We start from the raw sequence: 19405 nt of genomic DNA on the forward strand, positions 1-19405 counted from the left end.
CATAAGTATATAATATGTTTTATCACGCAAGAGCTTTCGTCATAGTTTTTTCGCGGCGGTGGGACAACGAACCACGAAAAGAAGAATAATAATATTATGCGGCAAAGGAAGCCGCGTGTTTGATAGCCCGCCCGTTTTGAGGTTGTATAGTATTGAGAAAACATATGATATAACTCCGCGGAAAGCGCGAGTGTCCGCTGTGGAATATTCCAACGATCGATAGTAGCGAATATACTCTCGCAATGAGACCGCGTACGCTCCGACATTCATACGCGATACGTATCCTCGATATATACTATAAACAGATATTTCTTTATCTCCCTTTCGCGAGCGCCCTCGCGGGTCCAGTGACTCGTTAATGAGTTTTATCTGAAATTTTCTCAGTACGATGATGCTGCTGGGTCAATTATAAATAAAAGTAATAACTTTCCGAGAATATACGAGGATTCGGTGTTGTCTCGAAAACGGGGGGGATATGTTAGAATGCGCGTAATATCGAGACGAGAGAATTAGTGAAAATTATGGCGGGAATAATAATGTAACGAAGAACGCGGGGAGAAGCGGGTCGATGCTGCATATGGTGACGGAGTTTCGTATACCAGCAGGAGCATTAATATTGATCGCCGATGTTACTTGTACCTATAGCACGCGAGGTATAGTCTCGAGACTAGAAAACTATGCACTTTTCAGCTGGAATGCAGTTTTAATGCTTTTACTCTGGCGCCCCCCTCACAGGCCCTGAACATATTTAAATATCCAATCAGGGTTAACAGGCTGCGGTAAGTTTCGTTGATGCTGCGCGCGCTTTCGCCAACGTGTTTCATAAAAATCAGTACAATGAAACCCTTTAAATTCCTAACTTTGAGTAAACGAGGGGCGCACAGCTCTGATAACGTCGCGTCGGCAACAACAAAATCTAGATAAGATGTAAGGGAATGTGGGGCAAAGTGCATGGGCACCCTAAGCGATTAAGCTACATGCTTATTTTCCATATCAAATGACAATTTAAACTAAATTTCACACGTGTACAATCAAATTGGAAGAAATTTGAATTTTTGAAAAAAAAAATGAAAACGGGGCAAAGTGGGCACTTTTGGTTGCGAGGAAAAATTTTTATGCCCGCTTTGCCCCTTTTTTTTTTATAATGAAATTTTTAAAAGAGGAAGTTATTAAAATTGTGAATGTTCGCGCTTATCTCCATTTGGCAAAACGCAACTCACATAGTAATCACCCGTCTCAAAATATTAATTGTACCTTATCATGTGTAGTATTAAAAATAAACATCATCCGCATTGTTCAAAATGTTACGAAATTACCGCATCGCGTCACCTGGAAAATATTGAAAGAAAATGAGAAACCAAACGCTGCAAGGAGGGAGAACGCAGCCCCGATCGAATCTCACTTTCGATTAAAAATTTCAAATTTTTTGCCATTGGACCCATTTTTCCTTCCCTCATCAGAAACTTAGCTCTCAACTCTAAATATCTTTCTTTCACAGAAAACTATCTTTATATCCCATTTCTTTCTTGACCATCTCGTACAAAAATTAATGAAAAAAAAAAAAAAAAAATTAACTCACCCCGGTGGCACGCGAAAATTACTTTTACATTAAAAAAAATCAAGAAAATCGAGAAAACCGAAGAAGCCCGCTAAATTTTCGTCATGTGCGGGCGTCGACGATGATGACGTCAGTTACCGATGCGACTTTTGTAATTAATACAAATAAAATAATCATTTCGTAAAATTAAAAATTTTACTTTGCCCCACATTCCCATAATACGTCTGGAACTGCAGAAAAAGCACTTGAAAATTAATGCAGTTATTAGGGTCGTTGTCGTCGTTGAATATATTTGCGCACCGAAGGGAAGTGAAGCTGCATCTTCGCGCCGCCGCCACCGCCGCACCGCGTCATCATCGATGATATAAAATTGCGCGCAGTGTCATGATGGATAATACGCGCTGGAAAAAAGAAGCAATTGTCCTGATGGATGTATAGAAATAAGGATTGGAACTTGGTGACCGCAATATTTAACGCGCGCCGCATCGAGTGAAATAGCCGTTGAACGCGCGTCGCGCGGTGTGTCTCCACCCGTAGCGGAAATTTCCATTCGCGCGCGGTGTGTACAAACCAATGGCGTAACCCAACATGAATTCTTGGAGAGGAGCAATTCTCATACACGTCGCCTCAATAAATCATTTGATACACCCACCGCCACCGCCGCCCACCATCCGGTCCCGCTTCTCACATTAATTAGGATACTTGCATGCCTGCGTGACCGACTATCATTCAGTTTGAAATATTTGAACTTTAAATTTGTCAATCAAATTTTTCAACCAGCAAGACCGATGAAAAATCCAGCCATTCCGAAAAAAAATTTGATGACGAGAATTTCAGAAATTATAGATGGGTCGTTTCTTTCGACTTGGCCTGCAATAATTGAAGACGCGCGCGCGTTCGTTGAATTATCGTAAGCAAAAACGCGCGAATACAAGGATTCCACCAAATAATTTGCAATAAAGTAGTATGCGGAAGTTATTGTAATTCTCGCTCGACGCGTCATTCAACAGCTCGTAGCGCGCGAGGTGCGCGAGCTGTGCAAGATGGTAATTAAGTTGGAGGATATTAATAAGGAAGTCCGATGAGAAACCTCGCGCTAGCGGACTCTGTGTGTTGCATTTTCATCGTATATATTAAGAGAGACGGGCAACCGTATTCGCATCTGAAGAGGGTGCGAAGGGATCCACCCGATAACGGATCAACCGCGGCAATTCTGTATATGCCACAAATGATTAAAACAATATGACGACCGGTTCTCATTCAAACTCATTTATTGAACATTACATAAAAATCACAATATTATACATAGTAATTGTTTAAACCGTTAAGCATCTTTAAACTTTCGATATATCGAGTCATACTTTTGTTTTCGCTCTCGCCTTTCTTTTCATCAATAATAAATCCTCGGCCGGCTGCAGACTTGTAATCCCCCTAATGTTTTTCTGCTCATCTTTACCAAGAGGATTACGTTTTTCTTTCTTTACGCTTTTCGCTTATCGTACAAATATTTTTATTCTCCGTAGTATATTACGCATGGAATGTGCTCGAATTCAAATTAAATTTGCATCCCTTTTCTTTTCTCCGTCTTTCGCCGATGTCCGGAGTCGCGTCGGGCGTTTCTTCCGATTACGAATACAACTCGAATAACTACAGCTATGAGACAGCGATTTTCATATTTTTCAAAATTTTCTTTCATCGACTCCCAAACACAATAGTACCAAAGAGTTGTCGAGGATGTTCCGCTCGGCTATAGAATAGATTACCGATTACCAACAACCTCGGCTTTTCCACTTTTAATCATTCCCAATTTTCCTTCATTTCTTCTCCCTACTGCTGCTACTGCGCTGCAACTCCCTTTTTTCATTCGTCACTCGGACATTTGGCAGTGACTTTCATTCCACTAATAAATATAAGAGGGTTCTCGAAGACAGAAATGGGCATCGGAAAACGCGGGAAAAGTTTCTTTTTCTTTTCTACCGTCAACGCAATAATCGGTAATTGAACAATTCTGTGCGAATCAATGATTCGTATGAAAAATAATGGTCCGCGAATAATGTACCGGACTGTACCGAAAAATCATAAATGATCATGAGGAATAACCAAATTTCGTTATTATTTATTCGAACGATGCCAATTTCTGGTCGAAGGATTTTTCTTACGCGGTGTACTTGGCTAAAGCTCGCGTCCTTTTTGTTTCCATTTTTATTTTTTCGCGTTTCATTTGTGGCAGTTGTAAATCGAGTAGATGCGCGCGTATTTGTTTTCGCCTCTGTCCCGTGGAACCAACTTTTTCAACTTTTTATCTCTAAATCGATCAACACGTCCAATGTATACCAGGAAAGGTAAATAAATTAATGCAATCCTAAGGACTTTGACTCGATTTCAATACTGCTGGAATTGTCATTGAAAAAAAAAAAGAAAAAAAAACGTTAACCAATAATTGTGACAAAATTTCATTGGGTTCTGAATTTATTCACCGAATATAGATATGAATTAAATGAAAAAGAGATGCATTCCTCCCTCCTAAATATCTCATTCTTTTATTATTTATTTTTCGTACTGTATTTTTCGTAATAAATTCGGTAATTTATCACTAAATTACTCTTAAATTCTTCCGATCCTTGCCACAGGCGCCGATGCAAAAAAATAAATTCAACCTTATAGCTTACTGGTATCACAGAGTATAAACGCGGATATCGTTCATAATTGTTTTTTTTTTTACTTCAATCATGCTTGTCCCAATCGACTCGAATATGAAAATGCGAGGGGACAGCTATCCCCGTCTATTTATTCCCTTATTTTTTCTTTTTTTTTGTGTATGTGTGTGTGTGTGTGTGTTTTTTTTTTTGTCTCTTTTAAACAAGTCTCAATATACGTAACGTAGCCCTGGCGCAATATATATTCAACGATCATAAATATACACGTGTGAATAACAAAATTGACTACTGTGCAAAATAGCCCAATGTGGCGAAAAGTGCCAAAAACAATTTGGACGACGATTTTTGCACCTTTCAATGATGTCGAAAAAAAATAATTGTTTTTTTGAAATTCTCAAAATAATCATTCGGCACTTTGTATTCAGCAAAAAATGGAATAATTTGGCTCTCAAAAAGGATTGACAAATCGCTCATCTCGATTTTGAGCTACCGCGTCGAGATGAAGAAAAAAAAATCAACGAATTATGATGAATGACACTAGTAATAATAGCAATGCATTACCTTTTTTAGATATATATCCTAGACAAGTCTTTTCTTGGGACCTCGTTTGCTACGAGCACGATGCAAAAAAAGATTTTTCAATATCTAGTTTCTATATCTGCTCTATATATATATATATATATTTTTTTTTTTTTTCAATACGTTCTCAATTTTTCAGTCTTTAGCCTTATTATTCTTCGCCCTCTCGCACAACGCGGCTTACTAAAAACAACTATATAACGGAACATCTCAGTATGTACGAGAGACCATTCCAGTTATCATTCTTGGGGTTATTTTTATTTGATGATGTAGTAGTACATTGATTCTTTGATTCTTAATAGTGAGCGACGGAGATTAAAATTGGGTGTTATTTGAAAGTAAGAAAATGGACATGAGGAACCTCGGAAAATGAATATTATCGATATTTATTCCAACCTTGTAATCGAGCAATAATTGTTGGAATAAAAAATATAATGATTATGTATCTCGTCGAAATCGTAATATGTATTAATAAATAAAATTGTTCTTTCTCGCTCGATCCCCGATCTCGTCGAAAACAGAGAGAACACGATCGTGACGGACAACCATGTCCCATGGAACTTTGAAGACGTCGAGAGAAGGATGCCCCGTATCGATTTTCTGGCCTAAACGAAAGGATACCGTTTGTTGTTGTTGTTTTTCATTTAAAAATCCTTTTCGTAATTTTTCCAAACTTTTCCCGCACAAAGGAAAGTTTCATCCGGTTAGAATAATTATTTCTTTTATTTTCACAGTTAACTCTATCGATTAGTATCATTGTTATTACTTTTGTACGTGTACGTTTTTTTTTTTTTTTTTTTTTTTTTTTTTTTTTTCATCAGACTCGAAAGATCCGAATTTGAAGATTCTAATTTCATAAAGATTGCAAGAATAGTGATGGAATATTATTGAAAAATGTTGACACGATATTTGACAAAGGAGAGAATGGAGATGTTGTTGGCTTCGTCACTGACCTTTGTCGAATCCTCCGTCTTTTTTTGTTTCTTTTTATATATAATTCGAAGGTTTCTTTTCGAAGGTTTTCCGCGCGAGCGATCTTCATAGTTGTTGTTCGTAGATCTCGTGATTGCTCTCTTTCCAACGATGGAGCCACCACCCCCGTGGTTCGCGGTTTCAATGATCCTTTTGGAATATTTTTATTCGAGGCTGGCCTCTCGCCGCGCGCATAGCGACGAAGGATCGCTCGAGCTCCGATAGTTTCCGGTCCGTTGAAAAATTCTCCGTTATCAAAGCGATTTATCGCTCTCTTTTTGGATGCTTTTCGTTTCGGAGTTGTTTCGGTGGATAATGGGCGCTGTTGCGAGTGCCTTACCACGCGACGGAGTGATCCGGGCACGAGCGTGCGGCCTCGGAACTTGTACCCCCTGCTTCGTTGGAGTCATCCGAATTACCGGGTGCCGATGTGCGTCGGATCTCGATCGGCTTTGAGCCGCACAATGGTGGACGGCCCAAAACCAAATGACTCTTTCACGACAAATTTCTCTGCTCCTCCCCGCAATCGTCAGCTTTTTTCAGCGATCGTTTCAATTTGTCGACCAATCGGTTGTGAAATTTGTTCAATGAATTTGAACTTCCGGTCTTGGGTGGTGAGGAGGCGGTACTTTTGCTCGGACTCTGCAACGAGCTCTGCGAAGCCCTCGAGGATGTTCTCGAGAAATGACGAGACGATAGTGGCACCGATCGATGGGCCGGCGACGTCAAAAAGTCCGAACCCGGTGACGTCGACAACGAGGGACCCTCCGATTTTGAACATTCCGACACCTGTCGACACAAATACCGAGACAACGACACTTTGTTAATCATTTCATTCCCAGCAATCGTTACTGCATTCTCATCCATTCCCTCCCTCCTCTTTCAAATTGCTCTCAATCATTTTCACCATTATGCATTCAAGCAAATATATACCTGACACCACCGGAGCTCTCAAAATATCGTTCATCACCGGCGCGCATTAAGGCAAAATTCATCAATTTGTTCTATATGTATCGGAAAAAGAGGGAGGGAACGCGATAGAAAATATTTGTTCCTTCTATTGGAATATTAGCAAAAATAATCCATCAGCATAGTAATAAAATTTGATATTAAACAATACACATACGAGAGCGTGCTCGCAGTACTATATAAGTTTGTTTATAAAACGAATATACAGATCAAGAAAGAGGTCGACACACGAGTCACTTTTTGACCACTCCAACGCTCGATAAATTAAATAAAATATATAATTACTCTGCTTAAACTTTGTGCCATTTATTTCGAAACCTGCTTCCGTAATCCAATACCCTCCCCCCACTAAACTCATTCGGTTCTTTCGTTTGTTTTTCTCTTCAATTTCAATCTCTTCAATCTCTTCAAGGTCAAGACCTTTTATTATTTACGGTAGGAAAAGAAAAAAAAAAAAACAGCCCCCGGAAGAGCGGCAAATACGTGTTGGGATTCGGTCGCCGGAGTATAGATTAAAAGTACGCGACACAACACATGCACGAGATCCGTGTACCGTGAAAAACCGAGGCGATTCCCCCGGCGGCACCCCCCACGCTCGCTTTCTCTCTGCTGCTTCTTCCCCGCCACCATTCGGAGGTGGAACGTGTGTGCGTCACTCGACGGAATTTCGCTAAGGCTGTCGACTCTCTACTGTCACGAGGAGGCTGCGCGCATTGCGTCAGCAAAATCAGCACGAGGCTTCCAGACGCGAGATTATCAGAATCGAAACGACAAAAAAAAAACAAAAAAACAAAACCCCATCCAACTGCGTCAAGATTCGTGTTGTCTTTGATTTTTTACTATTTCAGGAAAATTGATGAATTCTTAAACTTTGAAACGTTCGTCGCCGCCGCCGCTATTGTCCACTCTTCTCTTTTGCTTCTTTCGATAATAAAAAATTTACAAGACCGTTTTATTTAGCAAACAAAAAAGGGGTCGGTCGTACTGGAATTTCGTTTCATTGCCGTCTGTTTATAAACATCGATAGTGGCGGAGCGATAGCGAACACATGCTAGAACGAATTCCTCCTCGATTATTCGAAAACAAGTTTTCTTCGACGATTATTTTATGTTTTTAGCGAGTAACGATATATAAAAGAATAATCGTTTGTACGATTAAAAAGTACTTGTGCCGATCTCATGGCTTACCAGTGAGCCTGGAACACATCCGTATTTGATGAATAACGTTTATCAAAACGCGCAATAAATTATCTCCGAGCGTCCAAGTTTTAACGAACCGTTATTTACGGACACGCGCGCGCGACTCGATCCTTACTTCAAAATTGTATACTTTTCGCTTTCTAATTCAATTCGAGCGTTTATTAATATTTGATATGAAAAAAAAAAAAAAAAAAAAAAAAAAAAAAACAACAACAACAACAACAACAACTTGCTCGGAAAAGCCGCAGAAGAACTTAAACACGACGATTGTAAGGCTATGAAATAATAACAACAAAATTTCGACAAATTCCGGTGGTGGTGCGACTTTAAATTATTGATTTTCCACCAGTGTTGTTCTGACAATTTGCCAAATAGGAGATCCGCGTCATTTTATTTTTTCAGTCTTGCGCAATTGTACGACAGATTTCTATACCAACGCCGGAGCCCTCGCGACGGGGTCGCCAACAAATTTTATGCATGATTTTGCGGAAACGAGCGACAAAAGTTGAAAAATAAAAATGAAAACGATTCCCAAGACGCATGTGACTGAAAAATATAATTAATATTGTTATTTGTATGCATCGACTTTGCACGAACGTCTACATTTTTTCTTTCATCATCCTTTTTTTCCCAAGTATTGTTTTTGTAATAGTAGGTAACGAGATCTAAATAAAAGCCTCGCAAAGACGGACGACGTTACGTTATCTACCTTACACGAGCTTTTAATTTCGCTTATTCTTTTAATTTCGATTTATTACAACAAACGAGAACATTGTGAATGCGATGGATGATAGCTTTAATGAAAATTTCTATGGGTTCGTACTATAATAATCGAGAATTCGCAAGTTTTATAGTACAGTCGCCCGTTCAAACTCGTGAATTGTAAATAAAGAACGTCATCTGTCGTCTATTTTCATAACAAGAGACACGTGGACGTATCTGCGTGCACGTCAAGGCTGCCGTATACGACGGTTGATGAACGGGGCTCGCAGAGCAAGAGCGAAAGAGGAAAAGAGAGGCTCGAGCGTGAAACAGCGCTTATACACCATATATATATACCGGAAGGCTCCTTGCTCTGTGCCTGACACTAACGACGGCCGGTGGGTCTACTACCACGATCACGCCGGTTTTTTTGCGAAATGAAAAGCGCGTTTCTCGGCACCGCAGCGCGACGATCCCACTTTCATTGACCATCAGGATGAGGGGAATAAGACAGGGATGAGAACACAGCAGGAACAGAAATAAGAAAAGGGGCTACGAAATGCTTGTTTCCATTACTCTCAATATTGTAATGGAAAGTTTGAAACGTTAAAGGGGACGTCAAACGTCAAAATTCCGGAGGCTCGTTATAAAAAAAAAAAAAAAAAACGATGCTCTATAACGCCGCTCGAACGATTGCAACAAGACTCACCTTTCGACTCCGACAAGCCTGAGGATTCGAACACTCGGACGATCGTCTGCTCCTGTTTGTCTTGTAAATATCCCACTCGTTTTTAACAACGGGCATCATAAACGCCATCTCGTCTCGTCTTTATGCACTCTTTTCCGTTGTTGTATACTTCGAGAAAGTTCCTCCGAGCTACGTATCGGAACGTTGATTATTTTATCCGTTTTGAAAAAAATCGTTTTCTCGATTTTTCGTCAAAAATGATGTCGATTCAAACACTTTTTTATTTTATTGTATATCACTGAAAGCAGATCACTGGTTAGTAAAAGGTTGCAATTATTTCCACAACACCTATTTCGCAACCTTACGAAAGATTTTCTTCAATTCCAGTTTATTTTGGATCGCCGCCGTATTATTTTTATCTTCGATCCAGACAAGATTTTGCGTTCGTTTTTGTTTTGGTTTGTTTTAGTTTTACAATTATTTCAATATATTCTGTGTTGGTGTGTCTCGATTTGCGTGTATGCGCATATATCACACGGTGGTTTATATCGGTGTTCTGCTTTTCCAACAACGTGACAAGTAGCTACGTATTTTGTGATATCGGTGCGATCACGACCGTTGCCTGTTTCGGAATGAGCACGCTGGGCGGCGTACGGTAAGTGTAGATCGAAAGTGGTGGGGGCATTCGAGAGAAACGAAACGAGGGTGATAGACGCGCGAAGAAAAGCGAGCGCGCGGCTCTAGATCCGTCCGATTGGTCGAGCTCGAGGCGGGACTCTGCGTACGTCACGGTTAACCATTGATTTTTACCAATGTTTTGGGTGTTGCAGCACACCACCAAGTCGGCACCGCGGGAGCACCAACTTCGGAGTTTAATTTTTTTTTTTTCTTTTACCAAATCTTTTGATCATCGAAACTGCAATCCGCTTCGCATTCCATCATCGGTAATGCCGCTGCAAACTCGCAAAATAAAGAAAAAAAAAAAAAAAAAACATCTTCGGGGTCGGTAAAGAAGTTTTTGATCGAGGGCTCACCGCGCGAAAAATATTTGAAATTCCGACGCTTCGTTGACCAAATGTAAAACGCAAAATAATGAATTTACGAAGGTTCGGTTTTGCGCGTATTCCCTACCTCAATTACCGGTGCGTAGTCGCGCGAAGGTCACACAAAACGACCCGGGACAACTGCGTCGTAGCCTCGTATGGAAGAACGCAACATCGGAGGGTTGCAGCAAAGGGGTGGAAACTAAGAGGAATAATGTCAATGCCGTTCTCTGCTTTCTCCGGGGCCACGCGAGTGCCGCAACAAGGGCCGTAAGTTTTTACGTGACTCGGGCCACGGTCGCTCGAGATTACCGATGCCCCTCCTATTGCGTTACATATCAAACTTTTCCAAACTCTGCGTGCACCGATGCAACCATTTATTTATCATCATACTTATCGCATGACAGAGTTAATTGTATTCAAGGAAACATCAAAAGCCGAGTCAATGATTAAAGCCTGTGTGATAATAAAAAGTTTTTCTTCAAGACTCGTGCTCGACGAATGATACAAATATTTGTGTTACTTGACGTCGCCGCCGCCGCCGCCGCTTGTTTATTCGCGGTTATCACGTTTTTTCCTATAAATAGCCTTTGTTATTCATGATACGATGACTTGCGAATTTTGCACAATTGAATTTACCATCGTTCAGTGATATTTTCTTCGTTACCGATTCTCAGTTACTTTAGCTTCCGATGGCAAGCTCTCTTGGTAAGATAGACAACGCCGATATAATTGAGGGACAGTCGGTTAAGGAAAAAACAATTTTTGCTTGGGTAAGTCGCAGATTCGAAACGGAGAAAGAAGATACAAACTATATATTGAAAGACGGCTCTGTTTCCAGTTTTTCGGGACATTAATATATAGCGCATGCCATTTGGATTATGAGATGTTATCGTACAGGAAAAACTGGAATAACATTAATTCCGTAATCTCTGATGACTTGTCTGTCCATTCCATCGAGCCAATAATCGGTCATTTGGCATTGATTGATGGAACAATAAAGGACAACCTTCGCTCGAATGGTCATTCGTTGTTGTTGTTGATGTCGTTGCTGCTGCGAGGTTTAATTATTATTTTACAATTAGCATTTCCGTGAAGTATCTGTTCGATGACAATAAATTCAAAATTAGGTTAAAATGAAAATTCGCCTCGATCGATCCGAGGCAACTGAATCGGAATCGCCGGAAGCTCTCCAAAATAAGAAAAATCAGAATAGGCATGCTAACGGAAAATACGTACACACATAGTGTAATAAAAATCGATCACCACTCCGAGACCGTTTATTCTATCCAATAAAATGACTCGACGCGTTTCTGTCTCTTATCATTATAAACGTTTCAGCGTGTCCAAGTAAAAGGTTTCTTGGCGTGTATTTTAATAAGGTGACGCGCACTCTACAAATATATCGATTTTCCCGGTGTGGAGCATATATACATGTTCCGTTGACCACTTTTATATATAAATCAGTATGTTTTGCGGTGCATAGGCTTACGAAGACGTGAAATCGTAAAAAAAATACGAGTTGCCGCGAAGATTTTGAAGGAGAATATTCGATTTTCCGTGTACTCGTAGTAGCGGTGGAATCGAGGAAATCGCGAGACGGAACAACTGTGTACTTATTCACCGAGACAGGATAAAAGATAAAAAGTGAGCCGTCTCTGGTGCTGGGAAAAGGTGAGGTTGCTCGAAGAAACAGGGCGGTAAGGGCGTCCAATGCAGAAGTAAACAAAACGCGAAATTGTCATATTATCACGGAGCCATTGTATATAATACAGCAGAGTCCTTAACAGAGGCGCGGTCTCCGCTTCGCAATTTCGAATCGTTACTAACAAAAATAAAGAAAAAAGAACAAGTTCAACGGAGCAGGGCGAAGAGGAATGGAAGGGGGCGAAGGGAGGGAGGACGCGGACTTGTGTGAAGCGCGCTCTCCTCTTGTATATTCGCGTGATATTGTCTACCACCAGTTGTATTTCCATTTCGAGTACAATACAGTTCTGTTTCGCTCAGCCGCGAGCTTCGATCGCGCGGAACGATCGTTTTCCTCTTGATTTTTAACGCGTTTTTTTTTTTTCATCACGGAATACGACCCCTTGATTTCATTGTTGAAAACACCCGTGGTAGATTGAAATGAAACGACCCATCGACCCGACGAAATATATTATTTCACATAAAAATTCAATAATTTTCAAATATTCCGGCTAAAAATCGTTTGTTTTTGTTTTTGTTACTTTTTTTAATTTCTTTTTTTTCGGAAAATGGTTTTTGATCCCGTGACTCCGGAGCAGCGGAAACAGTTTTTCCGGCAAGGATATGGAGCACATTTGCCTGGGTAAATATCGTTTCAAAAATATTTTAATTTTTTCAAAAGTTATTTAAACAAGGCTATTTCTTAGCTCGTATCATGAAAAAAGTTGTGCCGGCTATTTAAATTTCGGTTCATTCTTTTATTCGCAGCAATGGGGTTTCCAAATTTTTTTTTATTTTTTATTTTTTACATTTATACTTGAAAGAGACGAATAACTCGATGTTCATGATGTTTTACGGAATGAAAATCGACAAAGTTACAAATGAGGAAATATGTTGAAACGCCGGGTAATACACTCGGCGGTATAGCGGATAATCATTTTAGACGCGTTTCGTACTAATTTAATTTACAATACGGGTGTTACATCCGCTCTCAGGATGGTGTGTTATCGATTATGCAGCATCGATTATCACGAAGCTCTCCTTGAGCTTGAAAAATGACCAAATTTACGAGGCACAGAGAGAAAGCGAGAGAAATACGAACGAGTGGATCACGAATGGGATAAAAAAATGAAAGAAGGAATTTTGCAACTTGAAGCGCTCTTACGTATTCGACCTGAATCGTGTCGAGGCGAAATGTACGATTAAGGCCGTCTCGCCGGGCTCCATACAAAAATCGTATATAAATATAATACACCTTCGAGACTTTTTCCAACCGGCATTAAATTTCATTCTGCTCGTGGCACAATATCTCGATTATATGCGCTCAAACCGGACTTGGTGGCAGAAAAAAAAAAAAAAAAAGAATCTCATCAAACCTAGTATAACGATATAATTGAAACTCTAATAAAATCTATTCGAAATGCTGCAGGAAGAAAATTTTGAACAAACGAATTGTAGAAAATTTGACAAGTATCCCCCCCCCCCCCCTCCCCAACATGGATATTTCTTAATTTCGGACACTGGTGTGCAAAATTTTGTACTTCTTGCAAACAAACTGTTTAATATATGAGATAAAGCAAGGGGGTCGCGGATCGCAGGGTTAACCCGTCTAGCGGCGGTACCAGGCACGTATTTCTTGAGCTCCGCGTGCCCTTCATCGCTCATCACCCCAGCACCAAACTTTTCCAACACGCACCCCCGCCTGCCAAATATCGATCCTCACAACCATACCCGGACCGAATAACTAAAATTTCAACTTTACTCTGATTTTATTATTTTCATTGATAATATGAAAATTTTAGGCCCGTTTTAAAAAATAATTGTCACGAGCGAAAATTCAAAGGCACGGACGATCGAACGAGCAGGCATGCAGGAATGAGCAAGATCGAATAAAAAAATAACGGAGGAAGTGAAAGATGCGAGGATAATTGGGTGTTTGGTGAAGTAGTTTTTCTTCGTTTTATTTTCCCAACCTCGGGCAATCGAGGCTTATATTTTTCAATCGCGTTATACGACCTAGATTTTCGATCTATAAGATGATTCAGCGTTCGATCGAATCGATTTGGACGTGACGAAAGTGAACATTGAGAACAGACCCGGCACATTGACCCACCGTACTAATAACCTATACGCGTCTTTATTATCTTTTTATTTCAAAATAAATTTCACGCCAATTCATTCCAGTGCGCGTGTATGTGTTTCTGACCGAAGTCAACTTTTCGACGTCTTTCGCATTTTCAAATTTTCATCTTCAACTTGATTCTATCAGATACACGGGGCACTGTCCGACTCTCAAATTCCGCGTTGGAAAGAGATTTGGCGCCAATACGGAGGAGATAATGAAGGTTCGTAGCAAATTTGTTTTTGACACGATAAGAAACACAATTTGATGATAAATCGAAGGAAAATCGATCGAAAAATATTTGAAATACTGAATTTTCGTTCACTTGCACACATACAAACTATTTCGGATTTTTTTGTCGCTTTGCCAAAGATAATCGAATCTAATCGGGAGGGTCGTCAAAAAAGACACGTGAGTCCGTCAAATAAATTCCACCGCCGCCGCGTCTTCCTTGTCCCATACAATAAATATTTACTTGCGTGAATAATTTTTTTTTATGTCGCTACTACATATTAAAACCGTTGATGAAAATTCATCGGTTCATTGACTTTCCATAAAAATATATTGACAGGAACTGCTCGAAAAGAAAATCCTCAAAACTGGGCCATACAGACCGAACTCGGGAAAAAACGCCGTTCTATTGCCAATCGTTCGTGATCCGGAAATACGAAGGGATTGGAAAAATGAGGCTCATCTGTATAAGACACCCCCGTTTGTACTCGGTTATACGGGTAAAAAATCAAGTAGAAAATAACATTTTTACTTTTCTAAAAGTTTCATTATTTCATGGGGTGTTGTGGGTGGGGGAACTTTGTAGGATACATTCCTGGGTACAACAACAAATACGGTCTCTCGTTTATGCGGGCGGTTGAAGAGGGTGGCAGAGAATGGCGTGAGACTCAAACAAAATTGCGTCTCCGTCGTGACGCAATGAGAGCTCACGTGGATCAACGTACGACCCCAAGAAACATGTTGTCGCGTGCGAGAGCCGATAACGTCGAGATCGAAATCGATCACGGCCACCCGAGAGAGCCAACGTTTTACGGTAAAATCCTTTTTTTTCTTACTTCCAATAGTTGCACAATTATTATTAACAACTTATGAATTAGTGTCGCAGTACTAATGATTTTCAATCCATTTGCGTAGACGGCATAGAAAGGAGATGAGAGATCGTAGAGCGAGAGCTTAGTTCGCGTTTGATGAGAAAAGAGAAAGGTGCGCACCGGAAATATATTCGTCGAGACAGTACGAGCACGTTTTTTTTTTTTTTTTTTACTTCTATTTTTCTCTACGTACGTCGAGACGAATACTCTCCTCGAATCCTTAATTCACACCTTCCCATAGACAACTCCGTTTAAGGAGTGTCATTTGTTCTCGTTCATTCGCTCTATACGTTTTGTTCTTCCAATATACGACGCTTCTACTATATTTCGATCCCAATATCATTGACCCTGCTGAATAGTAGAGGCCTTTTTTCGATGCTTCTCCTCGCTCATAGCTTTCTATTTTTTCATTGTATTCCCCCCCCCCCCCCCCCCATCGGAGTTTCTGTGCATCGAATGGAAACTCAATTCAAAATAATACTCGACGAGACATACCGGCTGTCGTTTTACGATGCTTCGCGACCGTTGTTTCGGGCAGCGCACTGTGTTGGAGCTGTCAACAGCCTGAAACAGGTGTTCGCTACCAGAAAAGAGCCGTTACTTCCGATTAAAGTGCCAATAAAATTGTTCATATACCAATTAACACTGAACCGGAAGTAATAACTGGAAAATAAATAAAATTAAGGAAATTAATGTTGAGATGATCCGGTTCGAATGATCGAATGGTCGCGGGTGATCAAAATTGAAACTTTCTAATGTCCACAGAAAATCAAGTATCACCGGAAAGACCACCGATCGTCGGCTACACGGGTCACATACCAGGAGCCAAGGGTGAATCGGCCCTCTCGCGACGTTATGCTCAAGCAGCGAGGCGGGGATTGCAAATGTTGCAGAGAGAACGAGAAGGAAGATCTACCCGAGAAAGAGATTCGTCGTCGGGTGCTCAAAGAGCTCCGAACGGAAGACCTTACGACGAGACGTGAAAAGGTTCAACGCCGATGATTAATCATCAATACTTCTCGATCAAACATGCTGAAGTACAAATTTGAGTATTTTAACTCGTTTCGAGCATAATTCGGACCCAAGTAAGATACTAGAAGGAGTTTTAGGCGACTCGACGTACACTTCTCGAAAATATTTCGTTATTTGAAATATATTTGACGAGAATGCTTCCAGAATATGTTCATCGATCCGCTCGAGAGGATTTCTCCTAGAAACCTCGACGAAGTGGAATTCTCTACTACTAGCCCATGTACAAATTAAAATACAGAGACGGTATCCCACAATTCGAATGTAAATACGCATCGGTAATTAGAAAAAGTATCGAAATAAAAATATATTTTTCGTTATAATGAACGTTTTTTCTATAAAAGAGGAGTGTATTTGAAATTTCACGTTTTACGCTGAGGCAGCCTATCCATTCGTTGCAGCTCCATGTTTACCGTTTCTTTCCAACATTCCATAGTCAGGTCGTTTTTACCACGCGAAAGAGACATCAGTCTTGCCAATACCATCAATGAGTGAAGATTGTCAGCACCAAAGTTTTTTCTCGATTGACGCAATTTTACAAAGTCCTCCTGTATCTCGTCCGTTATGTCTCCTCCGAATTCGAATTCTCCTATCCTCGCTACTTCCAAATAATCGCGAATTTTCGACAATCTCTCCTCGTCACGGAGATACTGCCTGGCAGCCTCCATTACACGAGGATAAAGATCCTCGGTATCTTCATCGACCATCAATGGAATCTGTGTGGGGCACTGAAATTTCATCGAGGAATTGAAAAAAAAAATCAGGTATCCTGGAGCACAAAATTCGTATGTACTTTCATTTATTATTTCTTCTACTCACCGGTATGAAAGATTTCACTTCCGATAAGATCAGAACCGGAATGTCCGTTTCGTACTCCATGCTGAAGTATTTGAAGTCATAATTAACTTTTTGAAATTGAATCATGTCCGTCATTGCCTCGTAATTTTTTTTTCCTATTGCGGAAACTCGACCGCTCGTCAAGCCCGTCTCATCGATCACCAGATGTGTGTTCTTGCTCAATTGGAGTATCCCACTGGTCAATCTGTTGCACTCGTAATCTTTCCTGGGTCAAAAATCACCAAATGAAATGGACAAATTTTTAATTGTCATGAAAAATATTCTTTTGTTATAGACTCACTTGGGTATAAAATTCAGATCGTTCAATTGGTCGAGTGTGATTTCCAGATAATGACTTTTGGGTACGAGACTCGCGATTACTTCGTACAAATCTTTGGTGAAACTTTTGTACTTGGCGATCGGAAAATTTGTAATGTTTATAGGAAAAGATCCGAGGCACAGATGATCTTTCCTCAAATATCTATAAGAACGAAGGTTTTCAAGAAATTATTTCAAATAGAAAAAAAAAACTGAATACAAAAGGAAATTGTGATACTTACACGGATGAGATGAGATGGCAAATCAGATAATCAGCGGCCATTACATCGCCGAACAAAAGTTGACCGAGTACCATGCGGAGATCGCTTCTTATGCTTTCTACCCTGGAGTATATATTTGAAGTTCTGGGATTCGGCAAAGGAGTTTCAACAGTAATTTTGATGGCGTGCAACCGTGGAACCAAAGAAACCGGTGGGTTGTGCGTATGGATCTCCGGATCACTCATCATTTCGTCCGAACTGTGAATTATACCGAGTGTCGGATCCAATGAGACGAATCCAAGGATGTGGACGATTTCGTTCAATTTTAATGAGATTTTATCATCGTACACCTATTTAATTAAAATAATATTTGAATTACGTATGATGGAGAGGTTCTCGATCACGTGAATCATCTGTACACTCAACATTTTCTTGTGTTTTTATGCAACTGTTAATGACCTTGACGATGCAAGCTTTACCGTCGTTGTTTGATATTGGAAAGTTTAAAATATGTTCTTTTGATAAAAAGCTGTTTTGTATTTCCTCTGTCCCTTGTTTTTCCACCTTTGTCTTTTCTTTCTTTCTCGGAGGTTCACAAATATCCATCGGCTCTTCGTCGTTGAGCTCCCTTTTTGTGGAAATGCTGCCGCCGGGTACTCGAGGATCTTCAAGAGACGGAATGCCTTTCTCTTTAGCCCAATCGTTCAGACCTGGGATGGATATGACGACGCATGTGTGCCTCTCGGACATGATATTCAGCTCTGAATCCATTTCAATAACCTCCGTCTCGTTGTTCTATAATTTTTACAGATGAGAAAGTTCTAAAATAGTATTCTGTGATGATTTTACTGAAAATTTTTAACGAGTTTGAAAAAATGTGGATAGTATCATACACGAGACAAACGTGTCTTAACGCGCCTCGTACCTGTTACTACCCTTGAGAAATTTATTTATGCCTGGAATCAATGCCGGAACGTCAATTGATTAATGACGGGGCATTTGAAAGTATTCCTATCCATATTAGGAATATCCAAGGCATCTTGTGTGCTCATAAAAATTTAATATTTCGGTTCTGGTCTCAAAGAGAGAAAAAAAAGTACAGCCGATAGCGAAGGGAGTCTAAATTGTTCATTTTTTAGGAGAAATATATATATATGATTGAACCATAAACTGTTTACATATTCACCAAACATTGGGCAGAGTCTTTGTACATGCCGGAGTAGATTTTCGATTCGCCGGTATCTTTGTTCTTGACCGAATACTTCTTGAAGTAGTATTCTGGATCATACATGTCTTGAACCATACCACGAAATTTGACAAGATGTCCATGTTTCAAGTGATCAAGCGACGATGAATTGAGACATGGAATTTGCTGCAAGTAGTCGGAATTCTCCAAAATTGATTTGCAGGCCAATTCGTTTGTTCTGTAATATTCTGACGTCCAGGTTCTCGGCTCTGTTGCTAATGAAAATAAACTAACAGACATTCGTTTTTCGATAAATTCTATGAAATATTAATAATGCTTTAATAAATACTTACCGCTCATTTTTTTCAAGGTTTGATTTCACGACGGCCAAAACGAAGTAAACGACCTTACAGTGAACACGATCGTCACCATCTCTTTTACGTTAAAAACGCGCGAAATCTTTTGCCCGAATGTAGTCACTTTAGACTTTAAGCTGCTTTCACGTATAAAAGTTTTGCCGCTAGAAGCAGAAGACC

General features: G+C 40.1%; 3 protein-coding genes across 21 annotated transcripts; 1 reads left to right on the forward strand and 2 right to left on the reverse strand.

Annotated features, from left to right (window-relative positions):
* Positions 1 to 2811: 2811 nt before the first annotated feature.
* Positions 2812 to 10004, reverse strand: LOC122417876 (uncharacterized). Of its 2 annotated transcripts, XR_006262390.1 has the most exons (3): positions 9346 to 10004; positions 5748 to 6555; positions 2812 to 5399 (listed from the first exon to the last, which is right to left on the reverse strand). XR_006262390.1 is itself a non-coding variant. In XM_043431747.1 (2 exons), exons 1-2 carry the CDS (start codon positions 9451 to 9453, stop codon positions 6262 to 6264), a joined length of 402 nt encoding a protein of 133 aa, XP_043287682.1. In that variant the 5' UTR covers positions 9454 to 10004; the 3' UTR covers positions 2812 to 6261. The 2 variants fall into 2 exon arrangements, 1 of the variants encoding a protein (XP_043287682.1); XM_043431747.1 differs by having other exon boundaries at positions 2812 to 6555.
* Positions 10005 to 10118: 114 nt separating this feature from the next.
* LOC122417875 (protein FAM166B-like) lies at positions 10119 to 16630 on the forward strand. 14 transcript variants are annotated; one of them, XM_043431736.1, is made up of 8 exons: positions 10284 to 10637; positions 12653 to 12696; positions 14238 to 14398; positions 14548 to 14586; positions 14747 to 14906; positions 14993 to 15220; positions 15322 to 15390; positions 16044 to 16155. In XM_043431736.1, exons 1-7 carry the CDS (start codon positions 10417 to 10419, stop codon positions 15339 to 15341), a joined length of 873 nt encoding a protein of 290 aa, XP_043287671.1. In that variant the 5' UTR covers positions 10284 to 10416; the 3' UTR covers positions 15342 to 15390; positions 16044 to 16155. The 14 variants fall into 14 exon arrangements, with proteins under 14 accessions (XP_043287672.1, XP_043287671.1, XP_043287667.1 ...); XM_043431732.1 differs by lacking the exon at positions 15322 to 15390 and having other exon boundaries at positions 10298 to 10637; positions 16044 to 16630; XM_043431739.1 differs by lacking the exons at positions 10284 to 10637; positions 15322 to 15390 and adding an exon at positions 11829 to 12041 and having other exon boundaries at positions 16044 to 16630.
* LOC122417874 (mini-chromosome maintenance complex-binding protein) lies at positions 16590 to 19380 on the reverse strand. 5 transcript variants are annotated; one of them, XM_043431730.1, is made up of 7 exons: positions 19223 to 19380; positions 18870 to 19144; positions 18248 to 18478; positions 17705 to 18033; positions 17446 to 17625; positions 17127 to 17370; positions 16590 to 17035 (listed from the first exon to the last, which is right to left on the reverse strand). In XM_043431730.1, the coding sequence occupies exons 1-7, from the start codon at positions 19227 to 19229 to the stop codon at positions 16670 to 16672; spliced, it is 1632 nt and encodes a 543-aa protein (XP_043287665.1). In that variant the 5' UTR covers positions 19230 to 19380; the 3' UTR covers positions 16590 to 16669. The 5 variants fall into 5 exon arrangements, with proteins under 5 accessions (XP_043287665.1, XP_043287664.1, XP_043287661.1 ...); XM_043431729.1 differs by having other exon boundaries at positions 18143 to 18478; XM_043431726.1 differs by having other exon boundaries at positions 18110 to 18478.
* Positions 19381 to 19405: the final 25 nt, after the last annotated feature.

Source organism: Venturia canescens, chromosome 11, assembly GCF_019457755.1.
Source record: "Venturia canescens isolate UGA chromosome 11, ASM1945775v1, whole genome shotgun sequence".
Classification (NCBI taxonomy): Eukaryota; Metazoa; Arthropoda; class Insecta; order Hymenoptera; family Ichneumonidae; genus Venturia; species Venturia canescens.

What these genes read in the sequence shown, in the direction of transcription:
- LOC122417874 (XM_043431726.1), bottom strand. An exon ending in AAGACTCTGCCCAATGTTTG is followed by an intron (nt 18,479 to 18,869) that starts GTGAATATGTAA and finishes TAAAAATTATAG; the next exon opens with AACAACGAGACGGAGGTTAT. An exon ending in GCATAAAAACACAAGAAAAT is followed by an intron (nt 18,034 to 18,109) that starts GTTGAGTGTACA and finishes TTAATTAAATAG; the next exon opens with GTGTACGATGATAAAATCTC.
- LOC122417876 (XM_043431747.1), bottom strand. Translation starts at nt 9,453, where the DNA reads ATGGCGTTTATGATGCCCGTTGTTAAAAACGAGTGGGATATTTACAAG. An exon ending in AGGCTTGTCGGAGTCGAAAG is followed by an intron (nt 6,556 to 9,345) that starts GTGAGTCTTGTT and finishes TTGTGTCGACAG; the next exon opens with GTGTCGGAATGTTCAAAATC.
- LOC122417875 (XM_043431732.1), top strand. Translation starts at nt 10,417, where the DNA reads ATGAATTTACGAAGGTTCGGTTTTGCGCGTATTCCCTACCTCAATTAC. An exon ending in ATACGGAGGAGATAATGAAG is followed by an intron (nt 14,399 to 14,547) that starts GTTCGTAGCAAA and finishes GCTTTGCCAAAG; the next exon opens with ATAATCGAATCTAATCGGGA. An exon ending in AGGGTCGTCAAAAAAGACAC is followed by an intron (nt 14,587 to 14,746) that starts GTGAGTCCGTCA and finishes ATATATTGACAG; the next exon opens with GAACTGCTCGAAAAGAAAAT.